The sequence below is a fragment of the Erpetoichthys calabaricus genome, chromosome 11, assembly GCF_900747795.2.
Source record: "Erpetoichthys calabaricus chromosome 11, fErpCal1.3, whole genome shotgun sequence".
Classification (NCBI taxonomy): domain Eukaryota; kingdom Metazoa; phylum Chordata; class Cladistia; order Polypteriformes; family Polypteridae; genus Erpetoichthys; species Erpetoichthys calabaricus.
The window spans coordinates 153,304,861-153,320,623 of record NC_041404.2 but is presented as its reverse complement, the minus strand read 5'-3'; the positions used below and the strand labels follow the sequence as shown (position 1 = coordinate 153,320,623).

Genomic DNA, 15,763 nt, shown 5'->3' with positions numbered 1-15,763 from the left:
TGTTAGTATTTAGCGGCCCACTGTCCCTCAGTACATCATTTGCTTTATTGTCAGTGAAATGGTCCATTTTTTTGTAAAAATTTAAAAGATGAGGTCGCAATCAGGAATTGAACTTCGCACTCCTAATACAGTGGAACCTCGGGTCACGACTTTAATTCGTTCCAAAACTCTGGTCGCAACCTGATTTGGTCGTGACCCGAAGTAATTTCCCCCATAGGATTGTATGTAAATACAATTAATCTGTTCCGGACCGTACGAGCTGTATGTAAATATATATTTTTTAAAGATTTTTAAGCATAAAAAGAGTTTATTATACCATAGAATGCACAGTGTAATAGTAAACTAAATGTTTACTTACTTCTTCTGTAATGTTTACTTCTTCTGCTTGGGCTCTCTCTCTCTCTCTCTCTCTCTCTCGCTCGCTCACTGCACTGGGAGAGTCTGAACATGTGCGGAAATCATCGGCGCATACGAACCGGAAGGGAAACTGGCTTGTTCGTCACCCGAGTGTGTGGTCGTGAACAGATGCAAAAGTTTGGTGAACTTTTTGGGCGTAACCCGATTTGTACGTGGTCTGAGACGTTCGTGACCTGAGGTTCCACTGTACACTCCTAATGTATTGTGCCATCATCCCGCACTGAGTTAACAAAGCTAAACTGACCAATCAGGCCAAAGCCAAACTGACCAATCAGATTGCTTGGAGGGTCCAGACACACACATTGGACACACACACACAGACAATAGCATTGTATTAGACAGTAGATTCCAGTTTCTCCTTTTGCCATGACCATTTGTCTGCAAAGGATGACAAATCCTGTATGGCCGGCATAAAATAACAGAAGGTCCTGATGTTAGATGCTTTTGCCCTATTGGTGACCTACTCCACTTACAAAGCAGAATGCTTTTCTAGCACAGGCTCATTTTATTTCAGGGTTCCTCAAGTACCAATTGTGCCATAAATGTACACCTCAGTATTCATTGTCACAGTCTTGCTCTGTCAGTGCCTTTCAAATCCCACAAGCATTAAATCATTTCCAAAGGTTCATGCTTGAAAACAGGGTTGTAGAAAGGTTATATCAAGTTTTTTTTTTTTTAAATTTTTTTTTTTACAGCTTTGAAACTTTTCAGAAGCAATAGCAATTCTTTGAATTAGCTGTTCAGGCAGAGTAACAATATTTTGTGTTATTTGGGGGCCACTGGCTTTTCTGGAAAATACTTCTTTTCACTTGTTTTATCTGCTGTTCAAGAATGAGAACACAAACCCCCTATGGAAACTCCATCAAAGGCTGAGATGGGTACTAGTACATAGTGACATAGTGACTTCTGTATGGGGTGGATGAATGATGGTTCCTTGCCAAGGAGGGATGCTGTAATGGAAGGACAGAGATGGACTGAAGTCCTGATTGGGATGAGTGTTGGTCCCTTAACGCCATGGGAGGACATAACAGAAGGGCGTGGATTGAATTTATCCATATTACTAACCAAGAATGGTAAACCGGATGGCATGGACGTAGGTACATGGCGATGGGACCATGAGACATACTGCGCAGGCGCGTACAGCGCACGTCTCATAGACCACCAGCGAAGTCGTATCCACCGCGAACAAAGGTGTCACGGCCCAAAAACGAAAGAGCTCAACTGACGTGAATGAGAAATGAAGCAACAACACGCCCCATGGCTAATGACTAACGACACAGCCACACACAAAAGAGGATTCTGTGCTGCAGCCCAGATTCAAACGGAAGAGGCTACGGAGGCCCCACAGGTCCACAAACAGGATTCGGAGGCGTCACCTCCATATTGTGAGTGGCACTACTACGGAAGGCACAGGCGTCGCTGCCATATTGTGAGTGGCACTACTGCGGAGTGAAGTTAGGAATAATGTGCTGCTTGGGATTGTACAAACCGCTGAACGCTTTACACCGAATTCAAACACAATACAGCTCAACGATACAAACACGAGCCCACCTGGATAAGATCAATCAACACAGGCGCCTACAACGCGCGTCTGAAACTGCGAAAGCAAAGCAGGCACGGGTTCAAAACGGACAAGTTCGACTTACGGATATACAAACACGAGCCCGCCTGGATAAAATCAATGAACGCAGGCGCCTACAACGCACATCTAGCAAAGCGGGCACGGCTCCAAGACAAATGAGCTCGACTAATGTATTTCAGGATACCCAACGCCGGGGGTAGGCGAACGAAGTGAGCAGGGGGCGGAGTCCCCCTTGTTTATTTATAAAGCACTTTAAAAACAACATCAAGGCTAACCAAAGTGCTGTACAATAAAACCCAACATATCAGACACACAATAACCAAAAGTAAAAGAAACAGACACACATAAACACATAAGAGCTGAAGGAATTCATAATAAAAGTATAGAGATGGTCAACTTATCATACTGGGTTAAAGGCCAAGGGTGTAAAAGTGTGTTTTTAAATAGAATTTAAAGACAGCAAGTGAAGGAGCCTGCCTAACGTGCAACGGCAAATCATTCCAGAGTTTTGGAGCTGCAACTGAAAAAGCCTGATCACCTCGGAGTTTACATCGTGTCTTAGGAACACGTAAAAGCATCTAGTCTGCTGACCTGAGAGAGCGAGACAGTACATAAGGATGCAGCAGTTTTGACAAATAAACTGGGGCACAACCATTAAAGGATTTAAAAACAAATACAACGATCTTAAAATGGATTCAAAAAGGTACACATGGTGGTAGCATCTCACTAGGGGAACCACCAGGGAATTATAGTCCCATGGGACATCCCAGTCAGGGTTCCTGGGGATCACAAATGAGAGCTAGTGAAGAGTCCAAGGTTTATTTGAGGGACTCCCAGGTCCAACATAAAACAGGAAGTCATCTCCTATATAGTAGTCAGAGTCGGGAGGAGTATGGAAGAGACTAAGTGTGAAGATAGATAGATAGATAGATAGATAGATAGATAGATAGATAGATAGATAGATAGATAGATAGATAGATAGATAGATAGATAGATAGATAGATAGATACTTTATTAATCCCAAGGGGAAATGAAGTGTGTAAGGAGGAAATAAAACATTATTAGAACATTAGAACAATGTAGGCAAGAACCGGCCATTGAAGCCCAAAAAAGCTCACCAGATAGGTCTACTTAATACTTCCAAAATAACATCAGTTTGAGTTTTGAAGGTCCTCTAAAATTCTACTATCTATCACACTACTTGGTAATTTATTCCATGTGTCTGTGGTTCTCTGTGTGAAGAGAAAACTCCTAATGTTTTTGAAGAAAAACTTCCTAATGATAATTAATTGCATTGTATTTCTGTGGAAGAGGATTTGGAGGTTTATGGAGGTTTTGTAATACAAAAATGTATTGTGTTTGAACTCAGGGCTGTGCTGTGTACTTCTGTCTTGGGGTTTTGGGGCTCAGTGAAGCCCCTTACTGTTCACAATCTGGATGAAATGGGCCAAGCCTTCAGGGGCTACAGTAGGTAACCATAATTATTACTGATTTCACAGGTGTCTACATTGGATTCATAAATTCTTTGGACCCCTTCAGTTTTTTCAGTATGTTATGTTGCCGCCTTGTGGTAAAAATCATTGAAGTTTCTTTCCACATTAAGCAACTCTTAATATCCCAGAATTACAAAACAAAAACAGGATTGTATAAATTTGTGCAAATTGATTAAAATTGAAAACTGAAATATCATATTGATACAAGCATTCAGACTTAGTTGAAGCCAATTTGGCGGTGATTCCCACATGGAGTCTTTTTGGATATGATGCAGCAAGCTTTGCACACATGAATTGAGTCATTTTTTGCCATTCATCTTTGCAGATCCTCTCAAGCTCTGTCAGGTTGGATGGAGACCATCGATGAATAGTTACTTTCCAAGATGTTTCGGTTAAGTTCAAGTCCAAGCTCTGGCTGGGCCTATGAAAATCTTTCCCAGAGTTGTCTCTAAGCCACTCCTGTGTTGTCTTTGTTTTGTGCTTAGGGTCTTTCTCCTTTTGGAAGAAGAGCCTTTAGCTCAGTCAGTTTGAGCTCTGTGATGGTTTTCATTAAGGACATCTCTGTACTTTACTCTGTTTAGTTTTCTCTCAACGTTCTCTTGCCTTCCAGTCCCTACTGCTGAAAAATGGCCCCTCGGAATGATTTTGCCGCCACCATTCTTCACTGTTGGAATGATATCGTACAGGTAATGAGTGATGTCTGGTTTCCTCCAGATACTAATCTTGTTTTCATCACACCAGAGAATCTTGCTTCTTAAAGTTTTAGAGTTCTTCAGGTCACTGTCTCTCAATCACAAAAGCGGATCAAGAATTGTTATTTTTTAAATTGGTATTGGGTCTTAGTGGGTTCCGAAGTGGGTCATGGCATGTCATCTCTCTGACGATTGAGTTTAATCCCCCTTCTACTCTACTGTAAATGATTGTGCTTGATTCACCAAGGGGGACTAAGACCCCCCCCAACCCCAACCAAACCCCCCGCTCTGACAATCGTGCTTGATTCACCAAGGAACAAATGGGTCTGATGTTTGTGATCGATTCCCCAAGAGGACCATAACTGTTCTAATGATTCCACTCCATTTTCCGGAGGGGATCGCCACCTTTTTGATGGGTTGCAATGACACTTATAAGGGAAAAAGTGGGTTGCTACACCAAAAAGAGTGAGAAAAACTGCTTTAGATGCCTTTCTGCAAACTTTAAGGTGGCTTCTATGTGTTTTTTTCTAAGGAGAGGCTTCTGCCTGGCCATTTTGTCATAAAGCTCAGATCGGTGGAGTACTGCAGTGATTATTTTCCTTCTTGAAGTTTCTCCCATCTCTACAGAGGTTGTTTGTTGCTCAGTCCGAATTGTCCATCGGCTGCTTGGTTAATTCTCTTAACGCCCTTCTCTCATGATTGCAAGCGATCTTTGAAGAGTCATGGTTGTTCCATATTTCTTCCATTTAAAATTTATGGAGGCCAGTGTGCTTTTGGGAACCTTCAAGGGTTGTGGCCTTTCCCAAATCTGTGTCTCAACCCAATCTTGTCTCCAAGGTCTGCAGGCAATACCTTCGACCTCTTTACTTGATTTTTCTTATAACTATCTGACCTTCTGTAGACAGGTTTGTGCCTATAAGCTGAAATCAATTTAATTGTCTGCAATTCTACAACTAACTACACAATTTTGGGTTAAAATAACAAAACTCGTTACACTTCAAGGACTAGGACTGAGTCCAGCTCTAAGGCAGCGGAGCTAACAACTGAACCATCTTCCACCCATGTGATGTCTCTTCAGTGCTTCTGCTTGGTTCGCAAACGCAGGGTTCATGTATCAGAAAAGCCGTTTTTATTATCTGAAAACACGAACAGCTAGTACAAAATGAAAGAGTAAAATCTCCCGAACATTATGAATGTAGAAAGCAGCAGAGCAAGGTTGTATTGCACACGCAATTTGCGATCTTGAGGAAAAAGTTGAGAATGGAAATTTCACAGTTAAAAATATTACCAAAAAAAGCGAGCAGGGCATCTTATTTGTAACCATGTAGACATCCCAGTTGTCAACCACGGTAGCAATTTAGACAAAACCAAAACGGAGACATTCGCACACTCTGCCGCGCGAGAGTTGCTCTTAAAAGCATTTGGATTCAGATGTGCATTCATTTTTTAGGGGAGCTTAGTTTTGCAATGTCTGCATTATATTTAAGTAGTATTAGTAATATAGCAGTATAATCGCCAATCCTTTTGCGGGACATTATTTCGGAGCATGGTAATTATTATAATAAAAACCTATTTTCGTCTCACCCTTGTTATTTTGTTCGAATGTGCTGACATACCTTTGTCATAGACGGGATGAACGTGTGATGGTGGCCGCGACGGTTTACAGAGCCCAGGAAACCTTTGCAAACTATAAATATGCATGGCAAAAAGCAAACGTCGTAGCCCGAAGCAGGCAGGCCCCGCCCACAGAATGCGAGAAGTGCGCGGAGTTGAAACACCTGCAGCAGATGCGCTCGGAGCGGCGGAGGATCAGCAAGTCGGGCTCGGAATGGGTTTGAATGACAGCCGTTCGAGATGAAGCTAACATTAAGCGCCTTGACGGTGTTTGTGGCTGTTGCCGGCGTCTTGAGTTTCGTTTTATTAGTGGTAGCGATTGGGACGGATTTTTGGTACATCATCGATGCTTCAAAGTGGGAATATAACTCCTCAATTCCTCTGAGCTCTCATTCCGGCATATGGAGAACTTGCAAATGTGAGTAAATGACATGCATGAACCTGTTTATCATAATCATAACGACTCTATTGATATTAATTTTTGAAACTAAATCATAGTTTATATACATAACTGCAATTTATTGTGTTAAAGGAGATCATATTCTTTGTTGTGAATGGCGTAAAAGCCATACACTGTGTGTGGCATATACGGTGGAAGGCGCTAGAAGAAAATAAAAGAGTCATTAATTAAATCGGTGGTCAAAGAGTCAGAATATCGATCTTTTTTCTGAGCGGATTTAATCCACTATTGTATTAGATTTTGTTCAGACTTATAAATCTCTCTTTAGTCTTGTAAATCGACTGCATTTTTACTTAAGTACTGTACCAGTTGCTATCGGCATTAGACGTAGTGAAGTGCTGTAGTAACACCGAGGCTAAATCCTAAATGTTGTATTTCTTTACAGTTAAAAGCCGCTGCTTGCCCCTGTTAAACTCCTTTGGGAGCATCAACATGAACATTTCGGATTCAGAACGACAACTTCTGAGTAAGTTCACTTTTTCGTTTATGTATTTGTAAAATGATATTCTGTGCTGGACTAAGAAGATTCAGAAAGTAATGAATGAATACTGTATATGGTTTAAGTATATTGTACAATACACTGATATCACGAATTAGATTAAGTGCGTTTAAGAATGTTATGTTACAGTATATAATGTAAGTTATAGAGAAAAACATTTAGGTAGTGTGATGTAGTGGTTAAGGCTTTGAACTTTAAACCCTGAGGCTGTGGGTGCAAATCCTACTGACCCGGTGTGACCTTGAGCAAGTCACTTCACCTGGCTGTACTCCAACTGGAAAAACAAAGGAAATGTACCCCAAATATTGTTAAGTCACCTTGGATAAAGGTGCCAGCCAAATTAATACACTATACTATATGCGGCACGGTGGCACAGTGGGTAGCGCTGCTGCCTCACAGTTAGGAGACCCGGGTTAGCTTCCCGGGTCCTCCCTGTGTGGAGTTTGCATGTTTTCCCAGTGTCTATGTAGGTTTCCTCCTGGTGCTCCGGTTTCCTCCCACAGTCCAAAGACATGCAGGTTAGGTGCATTGGCGATTCTAAATTGTCCCTATTGTGTGCTGGGTGTGTGTGTGTGTGTGTGTGTGTGCGCCCTGCGGTGGGCTGGCGCCCTGCCCGGTGTTTGTTTCCTGCCTTGCACCCCGTGTTGGCTGGGATTGGCTGCAGCAGACCCCTGTGACGCTGTACTTAGGATATAGCGGGTTGGATAATGCATGGATGGATGGACACTATAGTATATATCTATATAAGATATAAAAGGTATAGTGCAATGGGTTTTTTCATGAATGTCTGAACCAGTATGTTATCTGTTTAGTTATACATAATCCATACAATAAATTAAGAAAGTATTTGGACCCCTTCACTGTTTTCACATTTTGTTAAAACCATAAAATCTTTCAAATGTTTTTTTCCCTCATCAAACAATCCTCAATAACCCAAGAAAGACAAAGCAAAAACAGGATTTTAGAAATTTTTGCAAATATATTAAAAATAAAAAAAAACTGAAGTATCCCTTTGACACAAGTATTCAGACCTTTTACTCAGCACATAGCTGAAGCACCTTTGTCAGTGATTACAGCCTGGAGTCTTCTTGGGTCTGAATATGGAGATTTTCTGCTCTTCCTCTTTGCAGATCCTCTCAATGGACACTCTATTTTCTGGTCTCTCCAGAGATGTTTGATTGGAATCAAGCCCAGAGTCTGGTTGGGATGCTCAAGAACGTTCACAGACATGCCCCTAAGCCACTCATATGTTGTCTTTGCTTTGTGCTTAGAGTCATTGTCCTGTTGTCCTTTGACCCACTCTGAGGTCCACAGGTCTGAAGCAAGTTTTCATTAAGGATATCTCTGTACTTTTGCTCCATTCAGCATTCCCTCCACCCTGTCTAGTCTTCTAGTCCCTGCCATTGGAAAACAAACCCACAGCATGATGTTGCCAGCACTGTTGGAACGGTATTGCATATATGATGCCTGACTTGCTCAAGACATGATATTAATCTTGGTTTCATCAGACCAGAATCTTGTTTCTCTCTGTCTTGGAGTCTTTTTAGATGTCCACAGGTTCTTGGTCACCTCTCCTACCAAAACCCTTCTCCTGTGATTTCACAGTTTGGACAGATGGCCAGCTCTTGGAAGAGTCGGGTTGTTCCAAACTTTTATTACTGACAATTGCTTGAGGTGGGGAAAATGAGTTTAAATGATTTTAATATGATTGCGACATAACAAAATGTGAAAAAAGTAAAGGTCCCCGGTATATTCATTCATTCATTTTCTAAACCCTTCTATGTCCTGAACTGTATTTCCTATCCAATACACACTCTGTTTCCATTAGTTTCAAGAGATTTTACTTATTATTTTCATTTTTTTCTGTAAACAATATTCCTATACATAATTTTGGTTAGTGTGGCTCTGGGGACCTGCCAGCCTTGATTTTCAGCTGAACCAGTCACTCTTTGGAGTCCACATGTTCTCACTTTGTTTATTGCAGCTTCCTCTGTGTATTCAAGACTCATCTTGCATGTCAAATATTTTTTTATATTGAAATTGTTGACTAAATTTGCTAAATAAAGTATAATTGAGAGTGTTTATGTGAGTGATCACTCCATGTGATGGATCAATGCCTCATCCTGGACTACCATGCCCATTGCTACCAGGAAAGGCTGCAGCCCTAATGCATTGAAATTAATGGGTTCAGAAAATAAATTTAGCAAATAATAAATGAATGAAAAGAGGTTAAACTTTGTTAAAAAAATAAAAACTTTAATTAATATACTGTGATTATACTGACTGATGACCTCACACTGGTCGAACCAAAGTTAGTTGTAGCTCAGAAGGAGACCTGTCAGACCAAGGGGTAATATCTAATTGTGTCTGCAATAGTGATAGATATTGTAAAATATACAAGCATTGTTACAGCTGACATCATATCCTCTGTGTACACAAATATTTTTTGTGAAAACTCAGTGTAAGGACTTTTAACAATAACCCAAATTTTTCATATTTTTGAAAAGGATGTAAAGACTTTACATTGAATAATGTCATTCACACATCCTGAGGCCTACATGTATTTCCACCAGCCATGCCCTCGTATATGTTATTGGGTTTATGTTAAAAAAGACCCCATACTTCAGTTATCAGATGGTTAGGTCTATACCAGTGATTCCCAAACTCAGTCCTGGGGACCCAGTGTGGCCGCAGGTTTTTGTTCCAACCAAGTTCTGTTTTTAATTGGACTCCTAGCCTACTTAAGTAAGCTGATATTTCCCAGTTTCTGTGTTTTGGGGTCAGTGTAGAAATTTCAAAACTAAGCTTGGTTAATTTTGATCAAAATGTACTAAGCAGTTATATGGGGATAAATAAAAGTATTGATAAGTTTAAGTTTGTTGAATACAAAGAGTTTCTTACTTGCATGTCTTCCACAGACTAGTGACAGGTGGCAGCAGTATGTTGCAAATAACAGACAATGACTATAGCACCAGATGATATATACTGTATTCTAGTATTGTGTATATAGTATATATACAGTATTTGTTGTTTATTAGTAATGATCTGGGGGTTTGCGAGTGAAACGTGTTCCTCTCTTGGGCCTGGACCCAGAATGCTACACTGTCCTCCTAACAAACCCCTCATCTTTGAGGGTAAGACAAAGTTCTTCAGCTAGTCCATCTGAGGGCTACAAGGCAATCTGGTCTGCCCAGCCTAAGGAGACTTTCATAAGCATGGTCAATATGTCCACCTTTGTTATTATTGAACCAATTTTCTTTCTGGGCTTGTTAGTCAATTTTTTTCCCACTGCTGTCACCAGTGTTACAACTTGGAGTTATAAGAAATGGAGGAATGGACTTGCAGTCTGCACAAAACTGATAGCAGCTGACCCTTAGAAGGACTGGTGGTTTCTTCAGTGGCCAAATGCCCTATTGCCTTCATAAGGCGCTCCTCAACATCATCCAGGTCTTTTGCGGCTACTCACATCACTGGCTGCTTTGCCCCTATGCCTATACATACATACTGTCAGCCTCATTTCACTCTGTTCTGCTGAGGTCAGAAGCAATTCATCTACTACACTTTCCCTTGGCTACACGAGCTGGCCCAAGTCAAGGGTCACAACTTGTGGCGCACCAGTGGCTGTTCACCTGGGCTGATGGACTTTAACAGTGGGGAGCTGCTTCTGAACTGCTTCTGGAACTGCTCTCTCTGCACATACCAAATCCCGCACACCACATTCATAGAAGCAGGTCTGGACCAAGGGTGCTACAGTACATATATATATATATATAAGAAAACACATCAGGTACAATCATGCAGTTGTCATTATGAGTAGCTGCTAAGAGAACAAAACATGTCCCAGCATTGAATCCCAGGTGCAAGCACTAATGGCCCTGTAGATGAGGGGAAACAAGAGGCTGTGCAGGATGGCTAAGGTTTTTAATGAAACAATTTGTCAAGGTGCCATATGGTAGAGATGTCCTGAAGAGAGGGGATTTTCTGAGCTGACTTCACCTTAGTCTGACATATAAGAAACATACAAAATTTTGATAAATGAGAGGACACAATTCAGGTCATCAAACTAATTTGTTTAGCTAATAGCTATGGCTTTCCAATATCTCATCCATACACTTCTTAAAGGTTCTCAGGCTTTCTGCTTCAACTCCACATTTTAATTGTTTGTTTCAGAGTCCCACAGCATTTTGCATAATGAAGTGCTTCCTGATTTCAGTGCACTTCCCCTTAATTTCCACTGGTGTCCTTGAGCAGGTGATTCACTATTAAAGCTGAAGGAATCTGCTGGATCAACTTTATCAATGCCTTTGAGGATTTTGAAGACCTGGATTAGGTCCCCACACAGTCTCCTCTAAGTCTGTTTAAGTCTCTAAGTCTGCTTGAGACTTAAACAGGTTTGATTCTCTGAGTCTGTCATAGTATGACCAGAGGCGTAGCTAGGGTTTTCAGCGCCCAGGGACAACTGAAAATTTTGCGCCCCCTCTTGTTTGCCAAAATCGAATGGGGAAGGGAAATTTGGTGCCCTCTGGATGCTGCGCCCGGGGACTGATGTCCCCCCTTGCTCCCCCCTAGCTACATCACTGAGTATGACATGTCCTTAAGTCCTGGGATACGCTTGGTTGTTCTCCTCTGCACAGCTTCAAGAAACTAAAGCTGTTGTACTAGGAGGCTCTGGACTGAGCAGGTGTCTTGCCAGAATGTTATGCAACCATAGAGGATGGAATCCACTCTGTACCTATAGAAGATGGTGAACTTACTGTAGATGAATTAACAGAGACATTCTACAGCACTGAATTAAATATCCTTGCCTCTGTGTTTTTTATTCTTTTAGTCATACAGATTTGTAATTTAGATAAATAATTATCTTAAATAGTTACAGTGGGTGTAATTTTGAAAGCATATACTGTGTAAGTTAAACACAGGACAAGTGTTTTGGGGCACCTTGCTGCCAACCCTGTATAATTAAACAAATCGAAAAGCTGAAAATAAGCACATGGTAAATGCAAAAATGAGTCATTCTGATGGTTGAATCAAGTAGGCTGCGCAAAATGGCAGCTCCTTATTTTTCAAAGAATTCGGGGAGGAAGAGGCGGGTCCAGGTGGTCAGACCCCAGAAGTGATGTCATGGATGGAATGGTGTCAATCTTCTTTTCTGCAGTGGGAGAAGAAGAGAGATTGTTAGACAGCGTTGCCTCATGTCTCAGTGAAGAATTGCACTCACTCAAGCCCTTAAACCCTTTCGCTATGTGCACACGTGTGACAATTGTTATGTTTCTGCCTGGGTCCCTCCCCGAACTACACCCCAACCCCGGATAGGGTACAAATGGGTTGCTTTTATGTTTATTTTGTCAATAGTCTTTGTTGATTATTTAATTTCTTTATGTCAATGTGCACTGTGTTATGTTCTTTGTGTTTTGTGGCTGGTTCCACAAGAGGCGGGGCCACCTGCCTATCACCACAAACTATTGCCCTCAACCCCATAAAGGCGGAGGGTATTCCACATTACCTTGTGGTTTATTTGAAAGCTCCAGGGAGTAATGAGCTCTTCTTTAGATTTTGCTGTGCTTTGTGCTTATTTTCTGGGGGTTTCACCATTTTGCTCTTTTTATGTGGGTTTCATATTGGGACTTTATTCAGATTGGTTTGCCTTTATTGTTACAGGTAATTGCTTTTGCCTTTTGTGCTTCACAGAGCTTTCCTTTGTTCATCATAGAATTTTGGTAAAAAATAAACCTTTTATTTATTTTATTTGGCTGAGGTTTGGGAGTAACCCTGCTCCTCGGTGGCCATTTTAGAGAACTGTAGAACTCTAAGTTCATAACATATATAACCATTGTGAAGTTTTAAAAAGCAGAGTGCAAAACTAATTAATAGTACAAATATATTTTAGTCTAGTAATATAGAACTGCATCATAAAGTTATATAAATCATATTAGATTGTTCAATACTGTTCATACTTTACTGCAGAGTTTAGTTGTAATGAAATATCCTCGCAAATCACATTTTTCCATTTCATCTGACAAGGTATATTCTTGAACCTTAAAAAAGCACTACTTGAAATGAGTATTTGCTGTTTAGTGTTTACATTTCTGAATGCATTCTTGTTTATATCTTCAGGTACATTTTTAGACAAGTCTTTAACAAAATGCCACATTAGAGCAAGTGGCGGTAATGCGTTGGAAATGCGGAGAATTATCCCTCTGTGTACTAATTACCCACTTGGTTAGGCTCTCCAAGATGAAGGCCGCTTTAATGGTTTCATCAAGCTGTGTTGGCGGCTTTTTGCGGCTGTTATGAAGCTGATGTTTACCTTGTTCCGTGAGAGTCTGTGATTCTGTGCTTAGCATGATGGTTGCTGAGGTAAGTACCTCTCGTCTCCTCTAGAAGATCACAGATGCACACAGCGCAGCTCCCAGTGTCATTACAACAACTATGGCTGCTTTCCAGAGAGAGCAGTGTAGAACTGTCTTTGAAAAATTCACAATTTATATAAGGTGTACTATAAATGTGAATCTTACTTTTGCAAAATATAAAAAATATTTCTAAAGAATAGGTGTGTGTAATGCTTATAAAATAATCCCTTTGCAGTGTTGCCTCCTGCTAGTGTAGGCGTTCTATTTTGCTTTGGTGCTGTTCTTTTTCAAGCTAAATTAAATGTCTGCGCCCTACAATGGGTTGGCATTATTCAGTCTGGAGTGACTCGGCTGCCTCCCAACAGCAGACAGTGTATTTTATATACCAGCTTTCATTACTGAGATATAATTTTCATTTTTCAAAGCAAAAAAAGAAATGAAAAGGAGGTATTTTGCTGTCATTGCTTCTTGAATGGTTCACACGATATCCAAGTCGGCCTTTAGATGAAAATCAACATCTTGGTGAAGAACAACATTTTATATAAAAGATTTATAAGCTGTACATCTGTGATGAAAAAGTACATAAATCGCTACTTTAAATTAATCAAAAAGAAACCTTTCATTATATTTGAAGAAGCGCCTTGAGTGTCAAATTGCCAAATGATACTCACTTTGTGTAGCAGTTTGAGATAATGGTCACTGTGACATGCCTCATTCCATTGTCTCTACTGCCCTTCCAGGGATGATCGTCATGTGATTACGGTGAGTCCAGTTTTTACTTTTTTCACTTAAATTTTACAACTCATCCTTAGGAATCTTCTAGAAACCTTTAGGTCAACTAAGATATAATTGCTTCAGTCTGTAATGAGTTTCCTTCCAGTGGGTTGTACCTCCACCACTGATCCCCATGCTACTTCCATTGGTATTTAGTGATGTGGACCAGCAATGACGCTGATCAGATGTCCCCCTGCATTATTGGGACTCTCACCTTGTTGCAGACAATGAACCCTGGCTGCTTTTATTTATAGTCTTATTCTTTGAGTCACTACACATGGCTAATGGCTGTAGTTAAATACAGAGACATAAACAGGCTAGGAAAACAAGGACTTAAGAGCCCCATCCACACTACTATGTTTTCACTTAAAAAGGAAGATGTTATTCTTCATTTTCACCTTTCATCCACACTGTCCCACTGCTTTAAACCCCCTCAAAAGCAGTGTCTTTTAAAAACACTCTCCACAGTTATAAACATCTGAAAACGCGGCCTAAGAGTTGTAACATGGATGAGCGAAAATACAGATTTTCAAAAACTGCGACTCTAATCGCATTCTTACTTGTCCATGCCTATTACGTGGCTCTTCCCTGATTGGATTCTACTTATTAAAACATCTCATTCCCTAACTGGTCACGATTCCCAAAAGAAAAACATATTCCAAAAAGCAGACTTTGAAGTGGTGGTTTTCTTAGTGTTTGTTGGGTTGCGTCCCTGTTTAAATTGTGGCCGAGTGAGAAATCACAAGTCCCATTTGGTAAATGTTGGGGCGTCAGCCTGGTTGTCCCCATTTACACTGAACGAAAAATAATGCAAAAGTGCAAACACTCAATGGCACAGATTCAGCGGAAATAAATGCAGACAAAAGTAGACAAAATCAGGCTTCAGCTTTCTTATTCTTTCGAGTCTGTTAGTCGCGCGGGAGCCCCATCCTGTGTCGTGCTTTGTTCACAGAGTGACACCTCCTTCCTTCAGCCCTGTGAGTTATAGGTGGGAGACCGGAAGGGGTGGGATCAGGTACCCACAATGGACGTCTTCAAGATGCTGTGAAAGAAACAGAAGAGGACATGATTAGCGACAGCACCCTCTTTCGACCCGAGCCCTGATGGTGATCCACAGACGCACATGCGTGACAGAATCAAAATTACATTTTGCACAGTTTAAATGCAGAATTGTGTTATATCTAAGGACTGTACATCCGGATTTTCAGACTGGGAGGATGTTCCATTATTTTAAAAGGATGGTCAGTGAACCACTCAGCTTCCCTGACTAAGCAGAGAATTGGGACTTCAGTTAAAATCCCACTCAGATTTAGGAAGAGACTCTGAAAGACATTTACCAAACCTGCAGCTATAACAGAGCCAGTAACTTTGTGAACAATCATTCCCACTCGTTACATGGACTCTCCTCTCTTCTACCCTCTGGCAAGCGGTATCGAAGTTTCCGCTCTGTTTGTGCAAGACTGAGTAACAGTTTCATACTACAGGCCATCAGAATTCTGAATACACACAAATTTCTAGTTCCTGTTTAACCAGTATCATTCCAGTGTCCTCCCACCTCATTTTATGTTTTATATACTTCTCATATTACTGTTTGGAATTTTTCAACAGCATCCTCCACTTTATCTTTTGTTTTGTTTATTGATACAACAGGCACACTTATGTCCTGTTACATGCTTTGATAACCTCATACTTATCACTAGCTCAATGAGGTTCAATGCTGCAAATTGCCCCTGTACAGTATCTTACTTATAGTGCAATATTACTTAATTCTGGAAAGTTTAAATCCCGTTCACGCCATACTGTACTATTATATGATTGTATTGTCTATTTATGGTTTGTTTCTGTCACACCTTGCACATTATTGTATATGTTGCACTGGAGC

At 40.8% G+C, this 15,763-nt stretch overlaps 1 protein-coding gene across 2 annotated transcripts in view; it reads left to right on the top strand.

The window, feature by feature from the left end:
- The first annotated feature begins 5,960 nt into the window (after window positions 1-5,960).
- The window catches only part of LOC114661155 (transmembrane protein 114), a 119,354-nt gene continuing 109,551 nt past the window's right edge, over window positions 5,961-15,763 (top strand). The window contains exons 1-2 of one of the 2 annotated variants that reach the window (XM_028814346.2): window positions 5,961-6,216; window positions 6,644-6,724. In XM_028814346.2, coding sequence (XP_028670179.1) covers window positions 6,039-6,216; window positions 6,644-6,724 — 259 coding nt within the window. In that variant the 5' untranslated portion in view covers window positions 5,961-6,038. The remainder of the gene's footprint in view (window positions 6,217-6,643; window positions 6,725-15,763) is intronic. The other variant, XM_051933444.1, reaches the window with a different exon arrangement.